This window comes from Onychostruthus taczanowskii, unplaced genomic scaffold (genome assembly GCF_017590055.1).
Source record: "Onychostruthus taczanowskii isolate IOZ18803 unplaced genomic scaffold, ASM1759005v1 scaffold56, whole genome shotgun sequence".
Lineage (NCBI taxonomy): Eukaryota > Metazoa > Chordata > Aves > Passeriformes > Passeridae > Onychostruthus > Onychostruthus taczanowskii.
The window spans coordinates 2,549,749-2,573,254 of record NW_024503235.1 but is presented as its reverse complement, the minus strand read 5'-3'; the positions used below and the strand labels follow the sequence as shown (position 1 = coordinate 2,573,254).

General features: G+C 47.5%; 2 protein-coding genes across 2 annotated transcripts in view; one reads left to right on the top strand and one right to left on the bottom strand.

Annotated features, from left to right (window-relative positions):
* Positions 1–1,374: 1,374 nt before the first annotated feature.
* On the bottom strand, positions 1,375–5,165 carry NCDN (neurochondrin). Its single transcript, XM_041417614.1, has 6 exons — positions 4,909–5,165; positions 3,546–4,532; positions 3,174–3,400; positions 2,775–2,999; positions 2,412–2,554; positions 1,375–2,110 (listed from the first exon to the last, which is right to left on the bottom strand). Exons 1-6 carry the CDS (start codon positions 5,008–5,010, stop codon positions 1,644–1,646), a joined length of 2,151 nt encoding a protein of 716 aa, XP_041273548.1. The 5' UTR covers positions 5,011–5,165; the 3' UTR covers positions 1,375–1,643.
* A 115-nt stretch (positions 5,166–5,280) lies between these two features.
* Positions 5,281–23,506, top strand: part of KIAA0319L (KIAA0319 like) — a 30,054-nt gene continuing 11,828 nt past the window's right edge. Inside the window, exons 1-9 of the mRNA XM_041417610.1 lie at positions 5,281–5,605; positions 6,657–6,823; positions 10,683–11,338; positions 16,299–16,572; positions 18,581–18,682; positions 19,556–19,653; positions 20,777–20,864; positions 21,873–21,965; positions 22,541–22,673. Coding sequence (XP_041273544.1) covers positions 6,682–6,823; positions 10,683–11,338; positions 16,299–16,572; positions 18,581–18,682; positions 19,556–19,653; positions 20,777–20,864; positions 21,873–21,965; positions 22,541–22,673 — 1,586 coding nt within the window. The 5' untranslated portion in view covers positions 5,281–5,605; positions 6,657–6,681. The remainder of the gene's footprint in view (positions 5,606–6,656; positions 6,824–10,682; positions 11,339–16,298; positions 16,573–18,580; positions 18,683–19,555; positions 19,654–20,776; positions 20,865–21,872; positions 21,966–22,540; positions 22,674–23,506) is intronic.

The window sequence follows — 23,506 nt, the reverse complement described above, 5'->3', positions numbered from 1 at the left end:
ACAGCAAGCCCAGCACTGCCCTGGGATAGCAGAACATCCTCCTAGTGATACAGGTCATATCTCTCATTAGCACTAATTAGTGGCTGCCATTAAAGGGAAGCCCACACCCCTGACCAGAGGGAAGAGAGCATACAGGACTGGGAACACCTGAAGGTAAAGGCTTTGAGAGTTTGGGTGTTTTTTCTGACACTGCATTGTATTCCTAGCTTTTCCTGCTGGTGTGTCCCTGTGGTGCAGGGATGTGTTCCCGGCAGGCTCAGGAGCCTCTCCCAGCCCAGCTCCACAAAGTTCTGCTCTTTTCCAAGGCCAGGAGGCTCATTTGCTGGTTTGGCTCACACCGCTCTGCTGGCAGCGCCTGCTTTTGTTCCAACTTGCACTGGCTGCTCAGGGCTGAGCTGAAAAGATCTAAAGATACTTTCCCTGAGCAGCAGCCTCCTCTCCAGTTGTGTAAGGCACTGGCTCTAATAAAGCAGTGAGCCAAAAACACAGTGTAAAGCAGGAATACACCGCCAGCCCTCCTTTGGAGGCAGCTTCGCGCTTGATTTTCCCTTGATCAGACGATTCCACAGCCCCCTCCAATGAGTTCTCATCAGCGCCTCGGGCTGGCAGCAGAGCCGGTCCCGGCGAGGCAGCAGCTCCCAGAGAACTCCTCGGCTGACACCTGGTGGAAAAACGGGAGCAGGGAGCGCCGCTAGGATGAGCCTCAGCAGCCACCCCGTGCAGCCGCTCCTTCTGGGAAATACCCGTGGGATAACGCGGTACCAGAGAACTGCAAGGCCAAGCTGTAAAGCCGGCACTACCAGAGGTTTACTCCATGGTACATGTGGCCTTTCTCTTCTTAAAGCAAGACGTTCTTTGTTCTGCAGGGAATCAGCAAGGAGGAGTTCACTCATTTTGGCTTTCACACCCTAAATAGAGCAGAAGCAGACTGAATCCTTCACATTGCAAGAGTGGAAATCTCTCCCTGTACGTCCCATCCTGTCAGCAAGAAGGAGCAAATAGAAAATCCCATGGATGTACTTGGTGCAGGTGTCTGATGGGGCAAAACAGGCAACAAGTAGTGCTGGGAAGGTTTTCAAGATGTGAACTTGGGATGATGGTACAGTAGAGGGTATGAACTGGGGGATTATCCGGCAGCATGGAATCTTCAAGCCACAAGGAGTTATTCCCAATGCTATCAGTAAATAATAAAGCTTTTCCCATTCCTGCCTTTTTCAGGGTTCTATGTGTAGTTACTAATATGTGCAGGACTCAGAAAAAATAAGGTGAAATAAAGGTGAAAAACAAGGTGCAGGGCTTACTGTGACCATATCAACGGGATGAGCAAGCATCCTCTCAGGGCCCTGGGCAGAAAAGAATTCCAGCACTGAGGAGTTTGGAAAACAAACTGACAAAATGTCTTTAATAACAAAACAGGCTGTTTTTACAGAGAAATCCTCACAACAGGTCAAGCAAGGGCATGCTGAAATGTTCTGAGGCAGCAGCAGTTCTGCACACCAATGTGGACAGTGCTGATCATGCTGGGTGCTCATGCATCACTCCAGTTTTGTAAAGTTTGGTCATTAAAATGGGTTTTTTTGTGCCCATCTGGCAGCAAAGAGCACAGCAGAAGTGCTGAACAGACCTTGTGCAGGTGTCTGCCTTCATTTCCCACCTAGAGCGCTGCTGGCTCCTCCCTGCTCGGCCAGACACTGTTCCAGGGCTGCCATTCCATAGAGATTGGCCCACTCCGTGCCGTGGTGGGACAGGATCACATCCCTGCACTGCTGGCTGGCTCTGGCCAGCTCCACCAGCACAGCCTGGAACGCGGCGACGAGCTCGAAATCCACGGAGGCTGCAGTGGCACGGGACAGCAGCTGCGTGAGTCCCTGCAGCCAGCCTGCCTGGAGAGCGGCGCGGGGCAGCCAGGGGAGCAGCGGGACACAGCCGGCCAAGGCCTGCATTGCCAGGAACCAGAGCTCACGGATGTCATCCCAGGAGCTCGTGTAGGCGGGTGACACGGCCACGGCCAGGCCATCGCTGCTGGGGTCTGCCTGCGCCGCGTGGGCCTGCGAGAGGAAGCGAATGGCAGCTCCAAAAAACTCCTTGGCAGACTGTGCTCCCTGAAGGGCTGGAAATAAAAGGAAATTAAGGTTACAATGCAGAGTTTGCTCAGTCAGAGAAGGGCCCCGTGGTGGGGCTGTGTGGAAGAGGACAACATTTTCCTGCCCTAAAAAATCTCTTCATCCCAGCACATCAGCCTGCTGAATGTTTCACGCATTCCTTGCTCCCGAACATTTTTGGTTTATCACTTTTCCAATGACAAACTGGACCAGTTTCCCTTCTATTTGCTTTCTCCAGCCCAACTTTCCAGCTCCTGGTCTCTGCCCATGCGGCACAACGTGGGCTTTGCCAATAGGAACTTCCTTTACCTGCTGACCCTGCCAGGATCCTGGCCATCATCAGGCCCAGAGTGGCAACGTTTGCTGCCAGGACCAGGTGATGCTTCTGGGGCAGCAGAAGTGGAAGAGACTTCAGCAACACATCCATCAAGGAGGAAAAGGTTTTGTCACGCCTAGAGAGAAAATAAACCCTTTTTGACACATTTCCTGAGCAGAGCCAGAAGCACCTGAGAATGTCAAGGTTAAACACAGCACCAAAAATACAATGAAATTTGGGTTGAAAAAGGAACATCCCTTTTCAACAAAGCAAGTTAACAGATCCTCAAGCTTGATGTACAAGGCACCCTTTCTTCCCACTGCCAACCTCAGAGCCAGCTCCCACAGCTCTGTTACCTGACCAGGTCCGGAGCAGTCACAACCAGGTTAAGGAAAATCCCACACATGGTCTGGAGACTCATTTCAGTGCTCGTCAGAGGCGCTGGGGCCGTGGGCTCGGAGGTCAGAACCTCCCACTGCTGCAGGAAGTACTCACACAGCAGTGCTGGTGCCCCTTCGGCAATGAGGATGTCCCGGGGCCTGTCCTCTGCTGTCAAATGGCAAAAGCCAGGTAGCAGAAATCTGGAAGGGGAAAGAAACTGGGAGCATGAGGTAGAATGGGTCTAAGCCCTGCATTTACATCCATCTCGGGGGAGAAAGCCCCATAGAAGTGGCACTGCAGGGAGAATAAAAATAGAAAAAATATTTGAGCAGGTTTGCGCTAAAATGCAACAAATGTGTGCTTAAAATGCTCACCTCAGAGCATCCTGAGGTAAGGCAGAGCCCTCGCTGCTGACCAGCTCTGCCTGGGGAACACTCACAGCTGGGCTGCCCTCCTTGAAAAGTTTCCTGGCATAATCAACAAGGAAAGGCAAGAGCTCACAGATTTCCTGCTTGAGGGAGGATGTCTCTTCTGCCATCCAAGCTCCAAGGACTCGAACAGAGGCAAAGATGAAAGGATCTTGCAGCTCCTCCTGTTTGACCTGCATGAAGAAAGCAAAGTGACACATTACTGTCACTGTACATCAACATTCCACAGGTCTGGAAATCACAGTGGGTCAAGAGGGAGAGTTTGCTCCACACAGAGGCACCCCCACAACCTGTTCTTTGTTAAAAGCCCTGCATTACCTGCCTCAAGTAGAAAATTACAGCTCCAAATGCCTCCTCCATAATCCTCATGAGCTGCATCTTCTGCACATTTTCTAGCAGAGGGTTCTCTTCCCTCAGGCACTCCTGGATCCCCATCTCCATAATGACATAGCAGGCTGCCATCACTTCTTTCTTCCCCTCCACCTCCACGGCATCTGGCTCCTCCAGGGTCAGGCGGACCTCCACACAAGCCAAGTTCACCAGCAGGGCCAGGAACTTGCTGCCAGCTCTCCCTGCAGGGATCCACTCAGCCCCACAGGCCTGCACGAGGCCAGCTGCGAGCTTCAGAGCGGGGTCCCGCTGTGACTGGCTGAGTTTGCTGCCCAAAACGTCAGCCAGCCCTTTGTAAAGGCTGCACAGGCACTCGGAGCCCTGCGAGTTCTCTGTGAGAGGAGGTGACAGGGGGATGAAGTGAGGCAGAACCTGACACAGCTCAAATTTGGTCATGTCTTCAGCCTTGAGGAAGTCACTGGAGAGCTTGCTGAGCACAGCCAGGAGCTGTGGAGCATCTCTCTGCCAGCACTTGGCCTCTGCTACGGCCAACAGCCCCACAAGCAGCGTGAGGGCACGCTCAGAGCCGTGACCACCGTTCAGGTAAGCCTGGCACAGGGCAGACACTGTCCCTTTGGTCACCAACTCCCTGGGGCCCCTGGCCGTGGCCAGGACAGCGCTGAGGCACTGGTACACGTCATCAACCATGGATGTGCAGTCTGGGTCACAGGGGGACAGCAGGACGTCATTGAAGGTCGGGATTTTGTTCAGGATCTGGGAGTGCCCAGCTAGCTCTGGGTCGGTGCAGAAACAGGCCAGCAGGGTGAGGCCGAGGGCACGGAAGGTGTGCGGGGGGCAGCCGGCTGGGGGCTGCTGGGAGACCAGCAGGCGGGTCGGGAATGTGAATCCGATCGCGCTGAAGATCTGGCGGCGGGTCTTGGCATCCACCTCTCCGGCTCTGACCGCTTTGGTCACCTACGAGGCAAAACAGCAGCGAGCATGAGCATAGCAAAAGGAATTGGTACATGTACAGGATGGAACTGCTGCACATCAGAAACTAAAACAACTTTATTTAGTGCAGGGAAGGACCCACTGAGCTGGCACTTGGTCCGAGTGCTAATCCAGACATCTACCACGGTGTTTCAAGAGTGTGGCAGCACTGACTGACCCTCCACACTCCCAAGTCAAGGCCACGCTCAATTGCTTTGCTGAAGGGAACCCCAAAGCTCTGAAGCAGCTTTGCTCTGAGCTTCCAATCCCCACCTCTCCGCATCCCCCGGGCACTCCCGTGTCCAGCAGGGCGTTTGGCCTCCCCTTTGCCCTCTCCGGAGGCGATCCCACGGTTCCTTACCAGGAGCAGCGCTGCGAACTGCTCGCTGTCGTTCCTCGCGTCTCTGAGCACACTGAGGCACCGCTTCAGCGTGGCGTGTCCGTCCCCGGAGTCCGAGGCCATGGCCGGGAAGCGCGGCTGAAGAACTAGAGGGGAACGTGGGCAGCCTTCCCTCGGCTCCTTCCCTCACGGTTTCGGCCCTTTCCCTCACGGCTCTGGCTCCGGCCGCTTCCCTCGGCCCTTTCCCTCACGGCTCCGGCCCCTTCCCTCACGGCGCCCCGCCTGCGGGAGCGCGCCTCCTGCACCGCCTGCCCCTCCAGCCAATCCGCGCGCCGCCTCCGCGCCGCCGGCCAACCGCGTGCCGCCTTGTTGGGCGGTGCCCGAAGCCGCCGCCTCCGCGCGGAACTGTGGGCAAATCACCTGTGGCTGCGCGGCCTCCGCGCCCGCCCCGCCCGGTGTGACCGGGAGCGGCGGGGGAGCGAGCGGCGGGGGCCCGTGGCTCCCAGCCCTGGCACTGCCCGCACGGCCGGACCCAGCCCTGGTGCTGTTCAGGCGGTTCAGCTTCCGGGTGAGCGTGCGCCGCCATGGCCGCGGGGCAGGAGGCCGCGGTGCCCCCGGGCCCGCCGCGCTGGAGCCCCGGCCGTGCCCGGCGCCCGGTGCCCGCTTGAGCTCGCCGAGGAGCCGCTGAGGAGCCGCCGAGCCTCGCCATGCGCCCTTGGTACGTACGCGCCGGCGGCACGGGGCGCTGCCGCCTCCCGCGGGGCCCGGGCCCGGCGCCGGGGCTCGGTGCCGGGGCTCCGGCCGGGCAGGAACGGGCACCGGGGCTCTGGGGCGGCGGAAAGTTTCCTCAAGGACCTGTTGGCTGAGCGGGCGCGTGTTTACATCTTCCCCCGTGAAGTTTCCTGCCGTGTCTGTTCCTGCTCTGCTGCGGACGGCTGAGTGCAATTCCTCGAGGTGTAACCAGCCCCGAGTGCTTGCGGAGCGCTGGTGGGTCTGGCTGTGACAGCGTTCCCTGTTACAGGTTGGATTTGCCGTCCCAGATTCCCTTTGGGTTCTTCAGAACTGGCCTGTTTAACGTCGTTTAGTGCCTAATGATGCTTTCATTGCTCCCTTAAAATAGATACTATTTATTACCTGTGAAATAATTAATGTTCTCCTACCGCATCACCTAGAGATAATTTACATTCCATTAGCATATGGGGCTGTTAAATAGCCTTCGGCCTCAGGAAGGCGGAGAAGTTTGGTGGTCTCTGCCCTGTGGGGCAAAACAAGAAGCAAGCCAGGGCGTTAGCTGCCAGTTTCCCAGCGTTGCTGTGCTCTCGTTTCCCTGTTTGTGGCTGGCACCAGCCAGCACGGCCGTGCCTGTGGTGACATCGCCGGGCAGATGTGCAGGGGCTGTCAGTGCCTGGGTTATCCTCGTGCTGCTGCTGGGTGTCCAGTCCTCAGGCACGTTTCAAACTGGAATTTCCCAAACGCCTGTTTGGAAACCAGTGGACAGCTGTTGTGATATCAGATGAAAAATGGGGTCTGGAGGAGAAAACCACAAGGGAAAGGCTCTGTGCACTCGGCACTGGGAGCTGTGCCACTACAGATTTCATTTTGGTATCAGACATTGATAGTTCCTTAGCAACAGCTGGACTAATCACAGCTGATAAGACATTCCTTTTCCTCCACAAATGCTCTGTTCACTTTGCACTCTCGCTGGATCTGTGCAGGAACATTTCAATTGCCACGGGATGTTTTGTGTTTCATACCCTGCGTGTTTCTAGAACCCTGCTGCTGCCCACAAAGGCCATGGAGAAGAGGTTGGAAGCCAAACCCAGCATCAGCACCCGGTTCCTGTCCCGATACTGCCTGGGAAAAGCTGTGAGGGAGCTGGGAATTCTGCAGCTGTTCTACCTGTGCACTTGCCTGTGTGCCTCGTGCTCCTCTGCAGGTGACTTTTCTGTTCTCTCTGGGACTGTGGGTATGGATTTTTATGGTCTTTATCCCTCTTACTTGTTTAAAATACTCTGAGAGAAAAGTGAAATGATTTACTAGTAGATTTATAGGATTGGTTTTTTTATAGGCTTCCTTTTTAATTGTTTTTTTAACTGAGAAACCAAAGCAGTTGTTTTTTTCAAACCAAACAAAGCACCACCCCTAGCAGTTACTAAGTGGGCTCTCAAAAGTGTAGCTTGTATCTCAGAGAGAGCTTTTTCTGACCTTAATTTTTGACAAAATGGACAAGTGATAATCTGGAAAATAATTTAATTTAAGGAAACCAACCTGGAAAGGCTGGAATGTTTTTTAACCCTAAGATGTTTAATGTTCTTCCCAAGAGCCGTATGTCAGAAGTCTTTATTTGCCTACAGGCAATGGTTATGTTTGTTTTTTTATTTCCTGTTCAAACTTGAGCAACCAACCTCCTGCTCAAGTAAATAACCAAGTTAGTGGCTTGGATGGAAGTTTTCCTCTAATAGATTGTGTGAGGTTTGGTTTGGGAAGGGGGTTGGTTTGCTTTGTTTCCCAGTTATGTGGCTGTGTTCTCCAGGCAGCTGCAGTATCCCTGTTGTGTTACTGGACTTTCCTGGACAGCTCCCAGTGGCAGATTTGGTTAAGCTAATGAGCTCTGTGATCTTAATTAGCTAATTCAGACCCTGGAAAAACATGTTTGTATTCCTGCTAAGGGTTGTGTGTTTGAATGGTGAGTGTTTCCTTGTCAACTGAGCTTCCTCCCTGCATTTCCTGGCTTTAGTAATTTCTTGGAAGTTCAAAGTCAGAGCTCCTAAGAGACTCCTAGAGGGTGTTCTAGACAGTTTTGGTGTGTTTAAGGGCTGCTCTGCTTGGAAGAGTTAAAGCCAGGACTCACAGACTTGTTAAGGTTGGAACAGTGCAGGTCTGAGATCATCAAGTCCAGCGGTTAAATGAGTGAAGAGTCCATTAAATTAAGGCTTTTGCGTGTGCAGAAATAAATGTAATTATATGGGCATAGTTACCCTGATGTGGCCATTTTTTCCATTGCAGAGTTTTTGTTATTTTGGGCTTGTTTGTGTCACTCAGGCAGCGGAGTTAGTGAAGCTGAGGAGGAGTTATGGCTCCTAGAAATGAGCGTGGTCATGTGGAGTTACGCAAGGGGGACTGTGTTGACATAACTGACTGACTGGCTGTGTGGCGGGTTTGAAAAGTCCATAGAGTCAAGTCTTTAATCATTAATCTGCTATCAGGCAGGATTAACTTCCTGGGCAAGTCTGTAAACCTGAAGTTATTAATAGAAGCTGTTCCTGTGTGTTCCATTCTCCTGCTGCTCAGCAAAGCTGTGAGCTGCATCCCTGGGACAGGAACTCCTGAGTTCCTGGGAAGAGCAGTTTTCTCCACTAATGTGACAAAACCAGTATGGAAAAGTGACTAAGCACACCCACAGTGCAGGTGTCTTGTGACTTGTGTGGTGCTGAGCTTAGGAGGGAACTCATCCTCAGGAGTGTTCCTGCTTTCCACAGATGAATGCAAGTGTAGATTCTGTTTTCTCCCAGGGCATGTAGAGTTGTCTGAATGTTTGATGCCCACCAAAGGCCATGGAATTTGAAAATGCAAAGTGAAAATCAGTATGTCTCTGTGGAAAATTCACATCTGGCATGCTGGGAGTTGCCTGTTCACTTCTGTCATTGCTGAGAGTTATCTGAGTTTTAAGCTGTCCATGTACAGCAATTCAGAAGAACATACTGGCTAATTTCAAATAAATATGTCCCAAGTGGCCATTAGCAGAGTTCTGGAAATGAAATGTAGCCAAAATATTATTCAAATCTTGTTTTAGCAGTGTGTTAAAAGAGAAGCAGAATACTCTCAGCATGGCAGTGTTGTGTTACCCAGGCTAAGTCATGGCTCTGACATGCTGAGGAGATGTTTCTGGGGGTGCAGGATTTATATTTGAGATGAATAAATATGATACCTGTGTTATGTAGTGATTTATCACAAGGGATATCTTCCCTAGGAACATTTTTCTTTTAAATGTGCCCCATTCTGTGTGTGCCCCAGTTCTAAGCCTGGTACTAGAAACTGCTGCTGAATTTCACTGCTTCGTATCAAGCCTTCATTTGAGTGGTATGTGTGAGCCAGGCCTGACACATGAGGAGAGATGGATGAGCAGTGATGGAGGAGGAGGAGGAAGGATTTTAGGAGTGTGGGAAGCAGCACATTTCCCTCATGCAAAGGATATATCAGCGACGGTGATTCACCTTTAACAGAAAGGGAATTTTACAGGCAAAACATAAATCTGAGTGGAAGAGATCCTGTTGAAATTCACGGGAATGGTGTAATTCTTCAATTTGTTATTGTTTTTCCAAGTCTGGAGAGAGTGTGTGTGCACACACGTGGGTTTGGTGTGTACACACATTCCATATTCTGTGCTAATTCCAGCCCCATCAGGTTGGTGCCAGGAGCTTGTCCCTGCCTGTGTCTGTGACAGCAGTGCCAGGGACTGGCAGTCCAGGCATTCCAGGTGTGATGAGGCTGGCTGTTGCCCTGGGCACACAGATTCCCTGTCTGCTCTCTCTCCAAGGAAGTGCTGTGTATTGATGAGGTGTGATGAGAGTGCTGAGATTTTTAAAGGTGCTGATGTCAACTTCTCTTGCTGTTGAACATTTGCAGAGTTTCTTTTACACGTTTCAGTGCTCAAGTGAGGCTCTTCTCCCCCTTCTGCACAGTGGTGGGTTCAGACACCCACAGGCAGCTCTGTCCCCCATGACTTGGTCACTAAACTCAAGTTCATTCTCAATCAGGATATTGCAATTTAAATCCAGACTTTATTTTAATGGAGAAAAATGTTTCCCATTTGTGTTATGTTAAAGAACTCCATTCTTGACAGGGAGGGAGCCAGATCTGGAGCATATTCTCCAGCTTTGCAACTCCCACTTCAGCAACACTGTTTGTAAAGTAATCTTCCAATGACCTATTATCACTTGGATGCTGAACACAGCACAGAGTAACAGTCCCATAGGTCATTAGGCTATTTTTAGGGAGTCCTTAATCTGCAGAGCTCTGAATTTTGGAAGCCTTTAATCCATTGATCTCTGCAAGCACTCAAAATGTTCATGCTAAGAAAAAAAGAATCCATATGCAAAGCAGTTGCTGCTTTACTGCAGAGCTGAGACCTGAAGTGGCTTGACTCTTAACTGAAATTATGTCAAATGTTTGAGGGTTTTTAATGAAAAACACTATGGCAGGGTGGGTGGCAAGGCTTTGCCTTGCAGAACCCTTTTCTAGAAACTGTTAACAACTTCCCAAGTGGAGCAAATTCAGTCAAAATAAGCAACTGATGTCAAATATCAGCATGGAAGAATTAAAAATGCCTCTGTACTGTGCACCAAGCCAGTGCCACTGTTTGCAGTGCTTTCTTTCTGGGCAGACTATGGGCAGAGAGGCAAGGCCATAACTGGTTAGAGTGAAGAACTGTGCTTGGGATTTCGGGGTTCAGTTTCTGGCTCTGAACTTGCTGTGTGGCCTTGGTGCAGCTGCTCATTGTGGGCATTATGGGCTCCTCTGAAGCAGGAACATTTCTGTCTTCACTTCTGCTTCTCCATCCCTGTTGGAAAGGGTGGTGGCTTAGGTAGGAGGAGCAGATTGTTCTTAAAATCTTGTGTAAGTACTGGATAGTGAGGCCAGGTAGAGATTCTGAGAAGTCAGATTTACTTTCCTGTGTTCCTCTCCTGTGTTATTCCTGTGTCCCAAATTCATCTTAACAATAGTGATGAGATCTATTATCCACTGCTTTAAAGGACTGAGAATTTTGTCTTTTTGTCTTCCCCTCTCTTTCCCAGATGCAAATTGGAACGGATCTAAATGTGAGCTGGGGAAGATCCTGCTTGGTGGCCGTTTGAGATCGTGGGCAGGTCACCATTTGCAGCTTCTGGAAGGGTTCCATTCTCTGAGCTCCTGTCAGACCACTTGCTGCCAGCGCCCCACCTGTGATGCCTTTTGGTTCTTGGAAAATATGTGCATCCAGGTGAACTGCACCGTGCCTGGCACGTGTCAGGCCAACAAGACTGGCTTTTCAGATTCTGTTTTGGTGTTCTTAAAGAAATCGAAAAGCACAGAGCACTTGTTAAACTTCCATGTGGAGGGTGATATGAAGACTTGGAGTCACAAGTGGTTGGACTGGGACATCCCTGTCCAGAGGAAGAAAAGACTGCGGAGATCATTCCAGAAGTGGAGGTTGGCAGGTAACAGGGTGCAGCTGCTGAGAAGGGATCTGGCAGAGAACTCCAGAGGCAGCAGAACAGAGGAAACAGAACACTTGAAGGATCAGGTCCTGAGGCACTTAGTGGCAGACAGAGATGCTCCTGAGAAAGAAAATCAAAAGCAAGACTTGCTGAAAAATGGACAGAATTCAAGAGAACTGAACCCCAGAAGCCCACTCCCTCCTAAGAGCAATAATGTGAACAGGTCACAGGATGCTGACGGTGGCTTGCCCCAGGTAAGTGATTGCTGGGGCTGGGGTGGGGCTGTCTGGGACAGCTGTCACCCTCCTCAGTCTGGCTTTAGGTTGATTTTTGACTTGGAACTGCCCAGGGATGGGATACCTTTTCAGGTTGCCAGTTTTCAGCCTCCAATCAACAAGGCACAGCCTGTGGTTTGGGGTTTTGTTTGGGTTTTGGGGTAGGTTTTTTCCCCCCCTTTTCTTAGGTGGGATAAACTGTGTTGAAGTGGGAAGGTGAGGCAGGATGGAGTCTATGATAATGCTTATCCTCTGTCTAATCACACACACAAATGTGCTTGCCAGATGAGAAGGAAAGGTGACATGTCAGTGGCAATTGTCTGGGAGCTGAAACTGTTACCTGTTCAAATCCACACAATGAAAAAAGCTGTTTTCATTTAAATCCTGAATCGGGGTAGTTAAATACATTATTTTATGGAGTCATGCACAGAGCTCACAGTGTACTTCAATGTCAATCTGCTTGCTTGAGTTGGCATCTTAATTCCAAATGTTCTCTTTTTTGAAGAGTGCTCCAATTTCTCAAATCCTCCAAAGCTTACCTTGGCACTGGGTGAATGAAATCAGTTTAGTCTCTACTCCAAATACATACAGTGTTAAGCCAGCACATCATGATGTTACAGAGAATTTGGCACATTTGAATTGTTAAGTGATGTTTGTATTTTTACATCTGCAAATGATTTTTTGAACCTTATCTCAAAAATGCTTGTGCACTCCTGATGGTGAAATATAATTCTACTTTGTTAAACTGCTCCTGAAATAGCTTTTGTCATGTTTCAGGGATTTGGCTTTGTACAAAACTGGTGCCTCTGGTTCTGGAAATGCCTGAATTTTTCAAATCAGGTTGCAGGTAGGGCTGTGACTGCCTGAGCCACCACCCTGGAGCAGGATGTGGCGAGCAGCCAAGGGACACTGCTGAGAGCTCCCGGGCAGCCCGGGTGACACGTGAAACCAGGCACTAAAACTTGACAAATGTTTGATTTTCCAGAACCCCCCCAGCATTCGAGGCTGACTTGAGCTCAGATTTCTCTCTCCCCTGCAATGCTGCAGCATTTCCACCCTCCCTGCTCTTTCCTCCTCCTAGGAGTTGAGCTGAGCATGGTGACCCCATTCTCTCAGCTGTCATACATGTGAGGAGATGTCTTTGCAGCCACTCCTAAATGTCTTCTCTTGCTCTTGGGGAACAGCTTTTACATCTCCCTGCTTGTTCTTTTTGCAGTTTTGTTTTCCAGGTTATCCTGCTATTACTGTCCAACGTGTGTCTAGTAAACTGGTTGCAAATATTAAATTACACTGATTAATCAGCTTGTGAATGTTGCTGAACGTGCAGGATTTCCTACCTTTAGGAATTGCTTCCATTGTCATTAATGTGCACTGTTGGATGTGTGCTGGGGAAAGGTTTTTGCTTTCCTGGATGATTTTTGCTAATAAGAAAGTCCATGGCTCTTAATGAAATGCAAATTCTTAAAAATAAAAACATTCTACAAAAATATTGTGACATGATGGAATTCCTGGCGTTTGCATTTTTGAGGTTTAGGATGGAGTTTTTGAGCAGAAGGAAGAATTAAAATATCCACCTGGGCTAATTCCAGGATTATTGAACCATCCAACTTTACCTGCAAAATGCAAAGCCAGCTCTGCAGCTGTCCTTGCCCTTCAAATCCAAGAGCAGTTTAATGTGAGCCAGCACTGGGGGCTGTGTTCTTGGGACATGGCCAGACCTTCCAGGAGGGAGGTATTCCAAGCTGGGATCAAAATAAAGTTACACCCATGAGTAGAATTTCTCCTGGGCTACATTTGGCCCAATCCATGGAGGACATGGCTGGGTGCTTAATGCTGTTCTTTAGGAAGGGCTGGAAGATGGGGACAGTACTGGCTGTTCATACCTGAGAGCATCAAACACCTGAAGTAGGAAAGGACATTTGAAATCAGAGTGCTTTTTCTCCTCTGCTGCTGCTGAGCACTGAATGTATGGAAGGCAAATCTTTTCCTTTGGTCTTGCAGGCTCAGAGAGAAGGAGAAGGACAGTTTTGGGAAAACATGGCCTCTGTGGGTTTTCATTTTCCTCTTGCAGTTCTGATGCCTCCACAGCCATCTGGGATAGCATTTGCTAATGTGCAGTGAGCATTAATTTCTGGTTTTACTGTATCCATGCTATGGGACCAGGATAAACCACAGTGCATCCTGCTCATCAGCCCTTAACTGAGGGAGATTGGTACTTTTTCATTAAAGTGAGTGATGTTTTCCAGGCACCAGTTTTTTTTCTATCTCGTTGTAAAATTCCCTGTCAATTTTAAAATATAGCACACATTTAATAGCCAGTCAGGAGAAGTATTTAACTGTGGCATTGCTGATGAGCAGGGCTGCTGCAGCACAGCAGCTCTGCAGACAGACTGGAAAAGGCTGCAGCAGGAGTGTTGCAACAGAGCCAGAGAACTCATTCCTGCCCTCACATCAAGCCCACTGTTTGGCTCTTGCTGTCACACTTCCTGCAAGTTTTTCATTCACAAGGAACAAGGAAATGTCTCTCTTTACCACCAGCAGTAGTTCTGTAATGGTTTGTGACATTACGTACATTTTAGTGTCTTAAGAGTCTTCACAGATGTGGCACTTACTGCAGACAGCAAGGACAACATCTAAGCTGAGAAGAGCCCAATTTGTAAGTTCAGACCAGGCCTATTTAAATTAAAAAATAGAAGTAATTTCCAGGACAGAGGTATTTTTCTCTCAGATAACTTGGGCTTGGTGTGGATTCTGATGCACAGGGCTGCTCTAGTCCCTCTAACAGGCATGGGACTCTCAGACAAGGACACTGGGTTATTTGTCTCAGGCCAAAGGCATTTAGGGGTGGAATCAAAATTGTCTGAGGCTCCTGTGTTGACTCAGGCCAATGTGTCACTCCTCTCTATTTTCTAAGCTAATAAGATAGGACAGCTGGCAAACTTCTAGTCTCCTTGTCATTTATCCCCAAGAATGAAATAATCTGTTCTTTGCTTTAAAGAATTCAGAGTTATGAAGCAAAGATAAGAAATGTCTCAGCTTGCAAGCATTAGAGGCATTTTTGACTGTTGTGTTGCCCCAGGCAAAGCTTATCTAATTCGAGCTCTCCACAGACATTTGGCTGTCAATTTATCCTGAAGACTTTTGGAAGGAAGAGGATCTCTCTTAACTGTAAAGTGGGGTTTTTTTGGGAATTAAAAGTGAGTCAAGTAAGCATTCAGCTCACTATTAATATTGCCAAGCAAAGTGGGGACTCTGCTGTGGCCAGCAGGTGAATGTGGATCTCCTGTTTGTTTTTGTTCTTGTCACCCTTCTGGGTTGATTCTTGAGAAGGAAAAAGTGATTTCCCATAGTGGTAGGAAGTCATGGGAACATTCTGGTCCTGTGCCTTTCCTAAAGAGTCTGTCTCACTTGGGTTCCTGCCTGGCTGTTCCCCTCTTTCTCCTGCCAGCATTTCAAACTTTATCTTGAGGAAAGGGAGTCAGTACCCTTTGCAGTTGTCAGTGGGTGGAAGATGATACAGCTTGGGATATCCAGCTGTCCTGAGGCCACTGAGGAAGAGCAGCATGCCAGATTTTTTTCTGTATGGATTCCAAAGAATCCATACTTCTGTTTAAGCCCATTAGCAAGAAACCAAATAAAGGAAGACAGCTTATGTCTGTAACACTAACAAATAGTGTTGGATTCCTTGGTACATAAAGCTCAGATGTTAATCAAACAATTGTTTTACATTCTGTGAGCAAAGTGAGCTGAGAGATGGTGAGAGGTAATTATTTGCCCAAGGCTGAAACAAAAACCTTGCAGAGAAGCCCTCAGTGCCTTCACTGCTGCACCTGGCTTGGCTGCTTGTTCAGTGTGGGCAGCACAGCTTTATTTTACAACCAACATTTAGTGTTTTCTAAAGCCCAGCCCGTTTACTGACAAGGATGTTGCCCACCATGGTCTGGAGTGTTTTCCCAGTTCCTGTTTCCTGGACTGAATGCCAACAGCATGGTCTAAAAGTATATGGAGTATATTTCCTTCAATTTTGAGCTTTTAATCACTCCTCTAATGGGGAGTAGTGGTGGGAAATCCAGCTCCAAAGCACTTTATGAGTCAAAGATGGTAAATTGCTCCCTTTTAAGTATTTAGCAGATGTTCTCAAAATAGAGTTAGTTAAAAAAAAAAAAAAAAAGATGTGCTACACACATGGACTTCACCATGGAGGGTAAATTGTCAGGAGTATGGTCTGGCAGGCTGGGAACTAGAATGGGGCTAGGTAAAAGGAATTTTCTGATGAAAGAAAGGAAATTGTTCCTGCCACTCTGATTATTTTCAATCAAGTGGCTCATCCTGTGTGGATGTGAGCAAACTTTGTGCCCTCCAGCTCCTCTCCCTGCCCAGCAGCATCTCGTGGGGCAGGCATGCAGGGAGCTGTGTGTGTCAGCTCACCTTGCTTTGAAGAGTGATTCCAAAATAAATTTCCTCTTGCTGTAATAATTCAGTTATTACATAAAAATGCCACTGCAATCCTCCTGCTTCATGTTGGCCAACTGCATGGCTTCAGGAAAACGAAATCACAGCCAGAGTAAATGAGCCCCAGTTTGTGGTCCCTGTCTTCAGGGGCTGTCTTATCCCACCTTTCTCTTCTTTTAGCTCCACTCACTGCAGTTTTCAACCTGGATCTTCTCTTATATTTGCCACATCAACAGCCTTGGTACTTAAATGCTGTAGCTAAATCTGGTGTTAACTGGTGTTCAGCTGGGGTAGAAATGGCCTGTCTGCTCTGGAGGAAGAACATGGAGAAACACTTCAGAAGAGAGAGGGGAAGCTGTAAAAATTCCTGCTTCTGGAAAAACAAACCAGGGATTTTTCAGCCTCCCTAACTCTGAAGGAGGAGAAAGGCAACTTAAAACTGCCATTCAGTGTTCAGGTCAAACTCAGACAACTTCTTCCTTTACAGATCCACACAGGAACATCTGCACCAGAATCATCAGTGCTGGCTACGTTCTCCAGCCCTGTGGCACTGGACTTGACAGCTCCAGGGAAGACTGAGAAGCCTGGGCAGCCTGATGATGCCCACCCTCAGTTTCCCACAGCCAACCCTGTGCCAGTGAAAAGCACAGCAAAGGCACAGGCAGCAACTTCTGTGCCCAGTGGAGCCCCCACAAATGGCAGTGTTCCTACAGCCCAGAGCAGCACTGCTGCAGCCCCAAGCACTGCTGCCACCACTCCAGGTGAGGACTTGTAGGGCTCCAGCAAATGGCACCTGCTCAGGCTTTTTCAAGCCACAGCAGTGTGGAAAAATAGTAGACAATTATGGTACCTTGGAGAAAATACTGAGGCATCTGTGTCAGCACACGTGCTGTTGGATCCTAGTAATTCCTGAGGTCTGGAATGGGACTGGAGCTTCCTTAATCTGCATGTGACCATTGCCTGTGAGGACAGCTGGGAACTAATGAGGATATCTCAGTTCCCAAAGTGAAGGCTGAGATGTGATGCAGGGCAGAGTCCTGGGAAGTGTTTTTCCAGTAGCCTTGGCACGCTGCAATCCATCAAATCGAGCAGAAATCTTAATGTGTGCTCAAAAAAGGGTGTAACTGATTATTTTGTGTCCCTGAAGTGTCACTGCACGGTTCAGCCGTGGAGAACAGAGTACTTGGCTGTTAGCCCATGCTTTGCTCTGCAGCATGATGGTGTTTCTGTTCACACTGGTATTTCCTAAAACAGACTGTTGAAAATGCACAAAGGCCAGAATGCCCTTTGGCAGCTCTGTTCCCTGAGCCAGGCTGTCAGCTCTCCCTGTGGGGATGGCTGAGCACCGGGAATGGCGTGTACTGCTCGTGTGGTGTCTCAGAATTCACTTCATCCAGTGTGCTGAAGCATTCACAGCTGAATTTCTTTTGAATTTAGGGTGCCTTTCCCTTACAAGGGAACAAATGGAGAGTGTAAGGGAAGCACTGCATGCAAAGATGGTTTTTGGCAGGAAGCTCATTTGCTGCTTGTGCTGACAAGTTAATGTTTTTTGGTTTTTTTTAATTTATTTTAAGGGCTTACCCCAGCTAAAACTGGAAAACATGCTTTAAACATCTTCATTGGTTTGTCAGGGCCTCCTGGTTTTGCTAACCAATCCAAAGATGATGTAAAGAGTAGTTTTTCCAAGGTTTTTTATCTGTTTGTCTGGGTTTTGTTTTTATTATTTCCTAATGAGATCTGATTGGTTTTTGCCTTGGAACTCTTTGAAGGTGAAAGATTGATGGAGTATTTGAGAGGGGGAAAAAAAAGTGGTTAATTCCACTAGTTATTAAAATTGGAAGATAGATAAATAATAGATAATAAAGGTGGGGAAATAGCTGAATGTCTGAGGTCCTTTTTTCCCATTTTTTTAATTTGGGTTTTTTGTGCATACCTCCGAAACATTGCCTTTGACAGGGTCAAACTAAAGAAAGAATATTTTCTATGCATAATTCCCAGGTCCATTAATAAAAAGACAAATATAAAGCAAAGGGGAAGGGAAGAGAGAGATGAGGAGGCCAAGAGGTGTTTTTAAGAAATGTGTTGAACTTTCTGGTTATCTTAATGCTAATAAAAAGCAGAAAAAATATGTCCCTGGCTATAGTTTTCAAGGTTATCCTGTAGTTTTTAAAAGGAACCTGTCAGTTTATTTGAAATGGAATGGAAAGAAAATTCTTGAGTGGGGGTGGAAAAGAAAATACAAATAAAAGGACCAGGTTTGTATCTTGAGCCTCCATACCCAGAGTGGCAGCTATGCTAGTTTAAAAAAATTCTCTTAGCCCTCAAGCAGTTTTTCAAAAAAGAAATTCTGTGGATTCTTTATATATTTGTGAAGTTCTGGAATTGCAGTTTGGAAGTAGCAGTGTTTGTCTTGCTGTGCCACGAGCCTGCAGCTGAGTTCTCTGCCAAAAAGCTGTCAAGTAAAACCCTTCCCATCCTGCTAGACCTGGGTGAAGAGACTCCCTGTGCAGGGCCCAGGGGCCACGTTTCAGCACAGTATCTGCAAAGACAGAGGTGACTGAGTAATTTTGGGCTTGTTTAAAATTGTAAACCCCCGATTAGTGCTTGTGCATTGACAAGGAGAGCAAAACCTGAAATGGGAGGGCTCTTGAGGGACAGGATGTTTACAAAATACATCATCATGTGTAGCTGGGGTTTATTCCATAAACTGAAACCAAGGTGGGTTTTTTTTTCCCTGTTCCTCTCCAATTCTGTGTTTATCTCTTTCAGCTATGAAGGAGCTGGTGGTTTCTGCTGGAGACAGTGTTGAAGTGACCCTGCCAAAGAATGAAGTTCAGCTGAATGCATTTGTGCTCCCTGAACCACCGCCTGGTAAAGCTTCCCTGGGAATTCTGCTAAGGGTTTGGGATGTGAAAAGGCAAACAGTCATTATGTGTGGCATGTAGTAAGGGCAGTCTTGAAAATGTCTTTTGTCAGAGAGCACTTTCCTGTGGAAGTTTTTCATACTCAGCTATTACCTTGTGCTGCCTCTCAGAGAAAATAGTGAGGCACAAAAAAAATGGAAAGTGCTGCAAAGCCAGTGGATTTGGGAGATTGTGGGAAGAGATGGGAGAAGAGATGGCACATTCTCAGGGTGGTGTGTGAGGAAGAATTGGACTTCTAGGACTTTTAGCATCTATTCTTGATATTTGCTGATAGGAACTGAGCTGTATTAGCAAGTGATTGAAATCTGAATTGGGGTATTTGCCTGCTGAGGAACACATTCTGTACACTCCTCATTTCATCATGCAAATTGTTGGCAGGTATTTTTAAAGTTCTTATTTTAACTCTGTCCACTGTGGCAGTGGGAGCTGTAGAGGCAGGTGTGCTCCATGTTGTGTGGCAGCAGGGATTGATTCATTCCTGTTCAAAAATTCCTGTGGCATTCCTGTGTCTGCAGGATCTGAGGATGTGATAAGGCTTTTCTCTCTTATTATCCTGGAGCTGTGATTGTTCCAAAGCTCTTTATTGCCTTGGAGGCTGAAAGATGGGTTTTGATTCCAGAGTAAACGAGTTTAGAAGCACAGATTGTCTCTTTTCCTGGGTATATTCCCAAAAAGCCACAGCCCAAGCTGTCTCATTTCTCCACAGTGCAGCAGAATGTGCCTTGTAAATGTTTAATACCTTTGCAGTTCTTTAGCGTGGCAGAAAGACAGGCTTTGAAAACAAACATCTGGACCTTTTCTTTTTTTTTTTTCTTTTAAGGAACCACATATTCCTATGAGTGGGAGTTGATTACTCATCCAAAAGACTACAGTGGAGTAATGGCAGAGAAGCACTCCCAGACCCTGAAGTTGTCTAAGGTAAAGCTTTGGCTACTTCATATCTTGTTGTGTTAAATGCCAGGTGGAGAATATGGGGACCCCAGCAGCCAGGAAAAACTTGTATGGGATTTCAGGATGAATAGGAAATTGCATGATGGGCAGGCAGCCAACATTTGACTGCAAGCCCTCTTCTGAGGCTCTTAGAAAAAGGAGATTGATCTGGCACGAGGGAAGGAAGAAATTGATTTCAGGAGGTACAAGCTGCCTACAAGCAGTGTGACAAGGCACACAAATGGCACAATTTAACAGTAACGAGGGGTGGGAATATTCCTGAAGCAGTGTGGTAGTCTGTTTAGGTCTGAGCCTTGTACTGCCCACTGGAAGAGAGTCTTGCTGCTTCCATTAATGAGAGTCCTGCAATACCTCGTGGCATGTCCCTGGCTGCTGCTCTCAGACAAGCTCTAACAGGGAAGGGGTTGCCAGTTCCTGAACGTGGGGAATTCTTAACAAGGAAATGGCTCTAAGTACTGTGAATATACAGTTCTGTACTTGAGACATTCCTTTGAGCAGCCTGGATTCTACTGCACTCAGAAAAAAATCTGCAGGCTTTAGTAAGGATATTATGCAGAGCCAAACCTTTGGAAAGGAGTGTGCAGGTCTCTGTCAGGGCTTCAGCCTTTTGGGTATCAAGATTGTTATCACCATCCAGTGGATGGTGAAGAGGTGACTGCCTGGCTCATGTCACCTAGAAGGAAAAGAAGAAACACTTGCATTTATAAAAATACACAAGAAGAGATTTTCTTCTTACATGCAGCCTTTTTCACCTCAAATGCAATCTGCTAGTTCAGATTCCTGTGGCCAGACAACCTGAACTAATCTCTGTTATCTCTCTTCTGTTTGCCTTTTGTTGCTGGAAAATAAAGCTTGACTGACAATCCTGTGGTAGAGAGAAATACCAGTCTTTGGTTTCTGCATAGCCATTGTAAACTAAAATATCTGTAATACCATTTTGGCCTGGAAACCCTCCTTTGCTGTGTATGCAGAGGCTGAAGCACAATTTTCTGTGTGCTCCTGTGCCAAAGCACAGGAACTTGACCTTCCAGTAGGTCCTGACAAGGTGCCACCAACCTGTAGGTAAATAATCCTTTGTGCTTGTTTCCAGCTTACTGTTGGCCTGTACGAGTTCAAAGTCGTTGTGGATGGGGAGAATGCTCATGGAGAGGGATATGTGAATGTAACAGTGAATCCAAGTGAGTGCTGGGATTGGATTTTCCTTGATTTCACCTGTCAGTGACATGCCAAGGCAGCTGTACCCTGGGGTTAGATTATTTGGTTTGGTGTGGTGATAGTTCATTGTGCTGTGAACTTGCAGCATATGTGTGTATATATATATACACACACACACATATATATGTGTATATATTAAATAATTTCCTGAGATCAGAAGCTATTGCTAACACACAGCTATTTTTGCTGTACTGTATCAAGACAACTACTTGATAAAAGAGCTCTGATCCTGATAGGGAAGTGCTCAGCAAACACCTCACCCTGAAAGGCCACTCCTTCCATAAAAACTAGCTGCAGTCTGACAAAAAGCTTATAGCTTTTTGAGCAAAAACTGAAGAGAAGCCAGAGCTTTGAAGCTCCTTTGGAGGTTCCTTTCTTTCCAGTCCATAAGGAATATCATTCCCAACCACAGGCAGGTTAAGTCAAATCTCATTCCATATTTTAAGGTGTGGTTTGCAGATGAGCTGCAGATGAGGTACAGCATCTTGTGCTGACTGCCTCACTTTTTAGGTGGCCTGTGTAAAGAGACAACCACAGGTGTCAATAAAACCCCTTCATTTTGCAGTCTTCAGCAAGAGTCCTTGTACAAGCTTTGTGGGTAAAGAAGGGCTCTTGCACTCCCTAAATTAGCAAGTGTGTGGCTGGTCTTCTGGGTGCTGTGGCTGATCATTTCCTTATAAGCAGTGACTTTGCAGCTGGCAGCATGCACCAAAATCCTTCACTTTCCAGAGCAGCAGCCACACTGTGACAAGAAGCTGTAGGTGCTTGACCCAGTAGGGAAAAACTGATGCAGTGCAGCCTTCCCAGAGCACTGGTGTGCTGGCTGCTCCCCTTTTGCTAGCATTGATTCCCCAGGCTGGTATAGAACATGCTGGAAGCACAAATCACTGGTAATTGCTGATAGTTTTGCAGTTCCTTGGCCAGGGCTTTCTGCCTGTAGTGTCATGGTAACAGCTGGGTTGTTGTTGCAGAGCCCCGGGTGAATCAGCCTCCTGTTGCCATCGTGTCCCCACAGTTCCAGGAAATCTCCCTGCCAACCATTTCCACTCTTATCGACGGCAGCAGTGAGTACCTGCAGGTTTAAGTGCAGCATCCAGCAGGGGGGCTTTGTGTTTGGTCCTGGGCTGGCCTTTTGTATAAAGGTTAAGAGAAACAGTGACACTGGCAAACACAGTTCAGTGAAAAGAATTAGCCTCTCTGGCCAGGAGAGCAAAGTACACACAACAGCACCTCTCCATGCTCCTTTTGAAGGGCACTGGCCTGAGCCAATCTCCTAAAAAAGGAAAAGCTCTGGAGGTTGCTGCTTGGAATTAAAAAAAAAAAAAAAATTACTGTCAAAATTACTGGGCTCTTGGCTAAACTTCAAATGTGTAAGTTACTGACAGGACACCTTCAGTGATCCTGGCCTGCACTAGAGCTTTTCAGGAGTTCCTTTATACAAATTCAGGTTGTCTTAGCCCCATCTAGGATTGATTTGTTACAGTTTGGGTGTCTGAGCATAACAGAGACTCTGGGCTTCAACCAAAAATATCTTTTCCCACTAAGTCCAGGGCAGAAGTAGGGACTGACCATCTGGAATCTGTGAAGCAGCATTTTCCAACTCCTTGTGTGTGTGTGTTTTCCTCAATTACTGAAACAGAAAGCACTGATGATGATAAAATTATCAGCTACCACTGGGAAGAGCTGAAGGGTCCCCTGCGGGAGGAGAAGGTCTCCAGTGACACTCCCATACTGACACTGACCAACCTGGTACCTGGGAATTACACTTTCAGGTAGGTCACACCTGGCAGAGTCCATCAGCTCTCATCCCTTAAGAGTGAAATAGATGAGATTCCTGAAGTGTTTATCTGGTTAAAAAGAAAAAAAAAAAAAAACACCAACACAAAACATGGAGAGAACTCCATTTTGTGATGTTCCCTCTCTCCACTCCTACACTTTAAAGTAGTTTTGTAGCTTTGCACTTCAAGAGAGATAAACTGTCCAGCTACTTCTTATTCTTGACTTGTAGCCCTGGTTAAGATGATGGCTGGTCTGTCAGTGCTACAAAATGTCTCTTGAAATGTCAAATCTGAACTCTTTGGGTAAAGGCTTAGGAAGAAATGCAGTCTTCAAATCCAGTTTTTAAATGCAATGTGTTTGTCTCAGATAAGTGAATGAGGTCTCGTGGTTTTGTGCACAACCTGGGCAATAGGTCGTAGCTGATTTTACTTTTGTATTTGTCCTGTGTTTTTCCTTTGGCCTGTATTTTGGTGTGGTATCCATCACTGCACCAGCAGTTCTGTTTAAAGTGAAATAACCTGGAGTACCTCTTACTGAACACTGCTTTCTTGTTAAGCAGTTGGCATGAACTAATCAGATCCATGTTCAGGTGTAGATTTAGCAAAAAGCAGTTGTGTTTTGTGGTACCAGCCTGCCTGAGGAGATGTGCTGTGTCCAGGCCACTTGTGGGTTAGTAGTGCACTTCTGTGTTTCACCTTGGAACTGGCTGTTAGATTTCAAGTGGGAGATGGATGTGACTGTTAATTCCTTGCATCACTTTGAGGCTGATAATTGGACATTTGGAGGAAGTTTCTATTCAGATAAGGCTGTATTCAGCTTTGATCAC

Excerpts from the sequence above, each read along its gene's own strand:
- NCDN (XM_041417614.1), bottom strand. The coding sequence starts at position 5,010 with ATGGCCTCGGACTCCGGGGACGGACACGCCACGCTGAAGCGGTGCCTC. Across the intron at positions 3,401-3,545 it reads TAATTTTCTACTTGAGGCAG|GTCAAACAGGAGGAGCTGCA; the intron begins GTAATGCAGGGC and ends TTCTTCATGCAG. Across the intron at positions 2,555-2,774 it reads ACTGCTCCGGACCTGGTCAG|GCGTGACAAAACCTTTTCCT; the intron begins GTAACAGAGCTG and ends TTTTCTCTCTAG.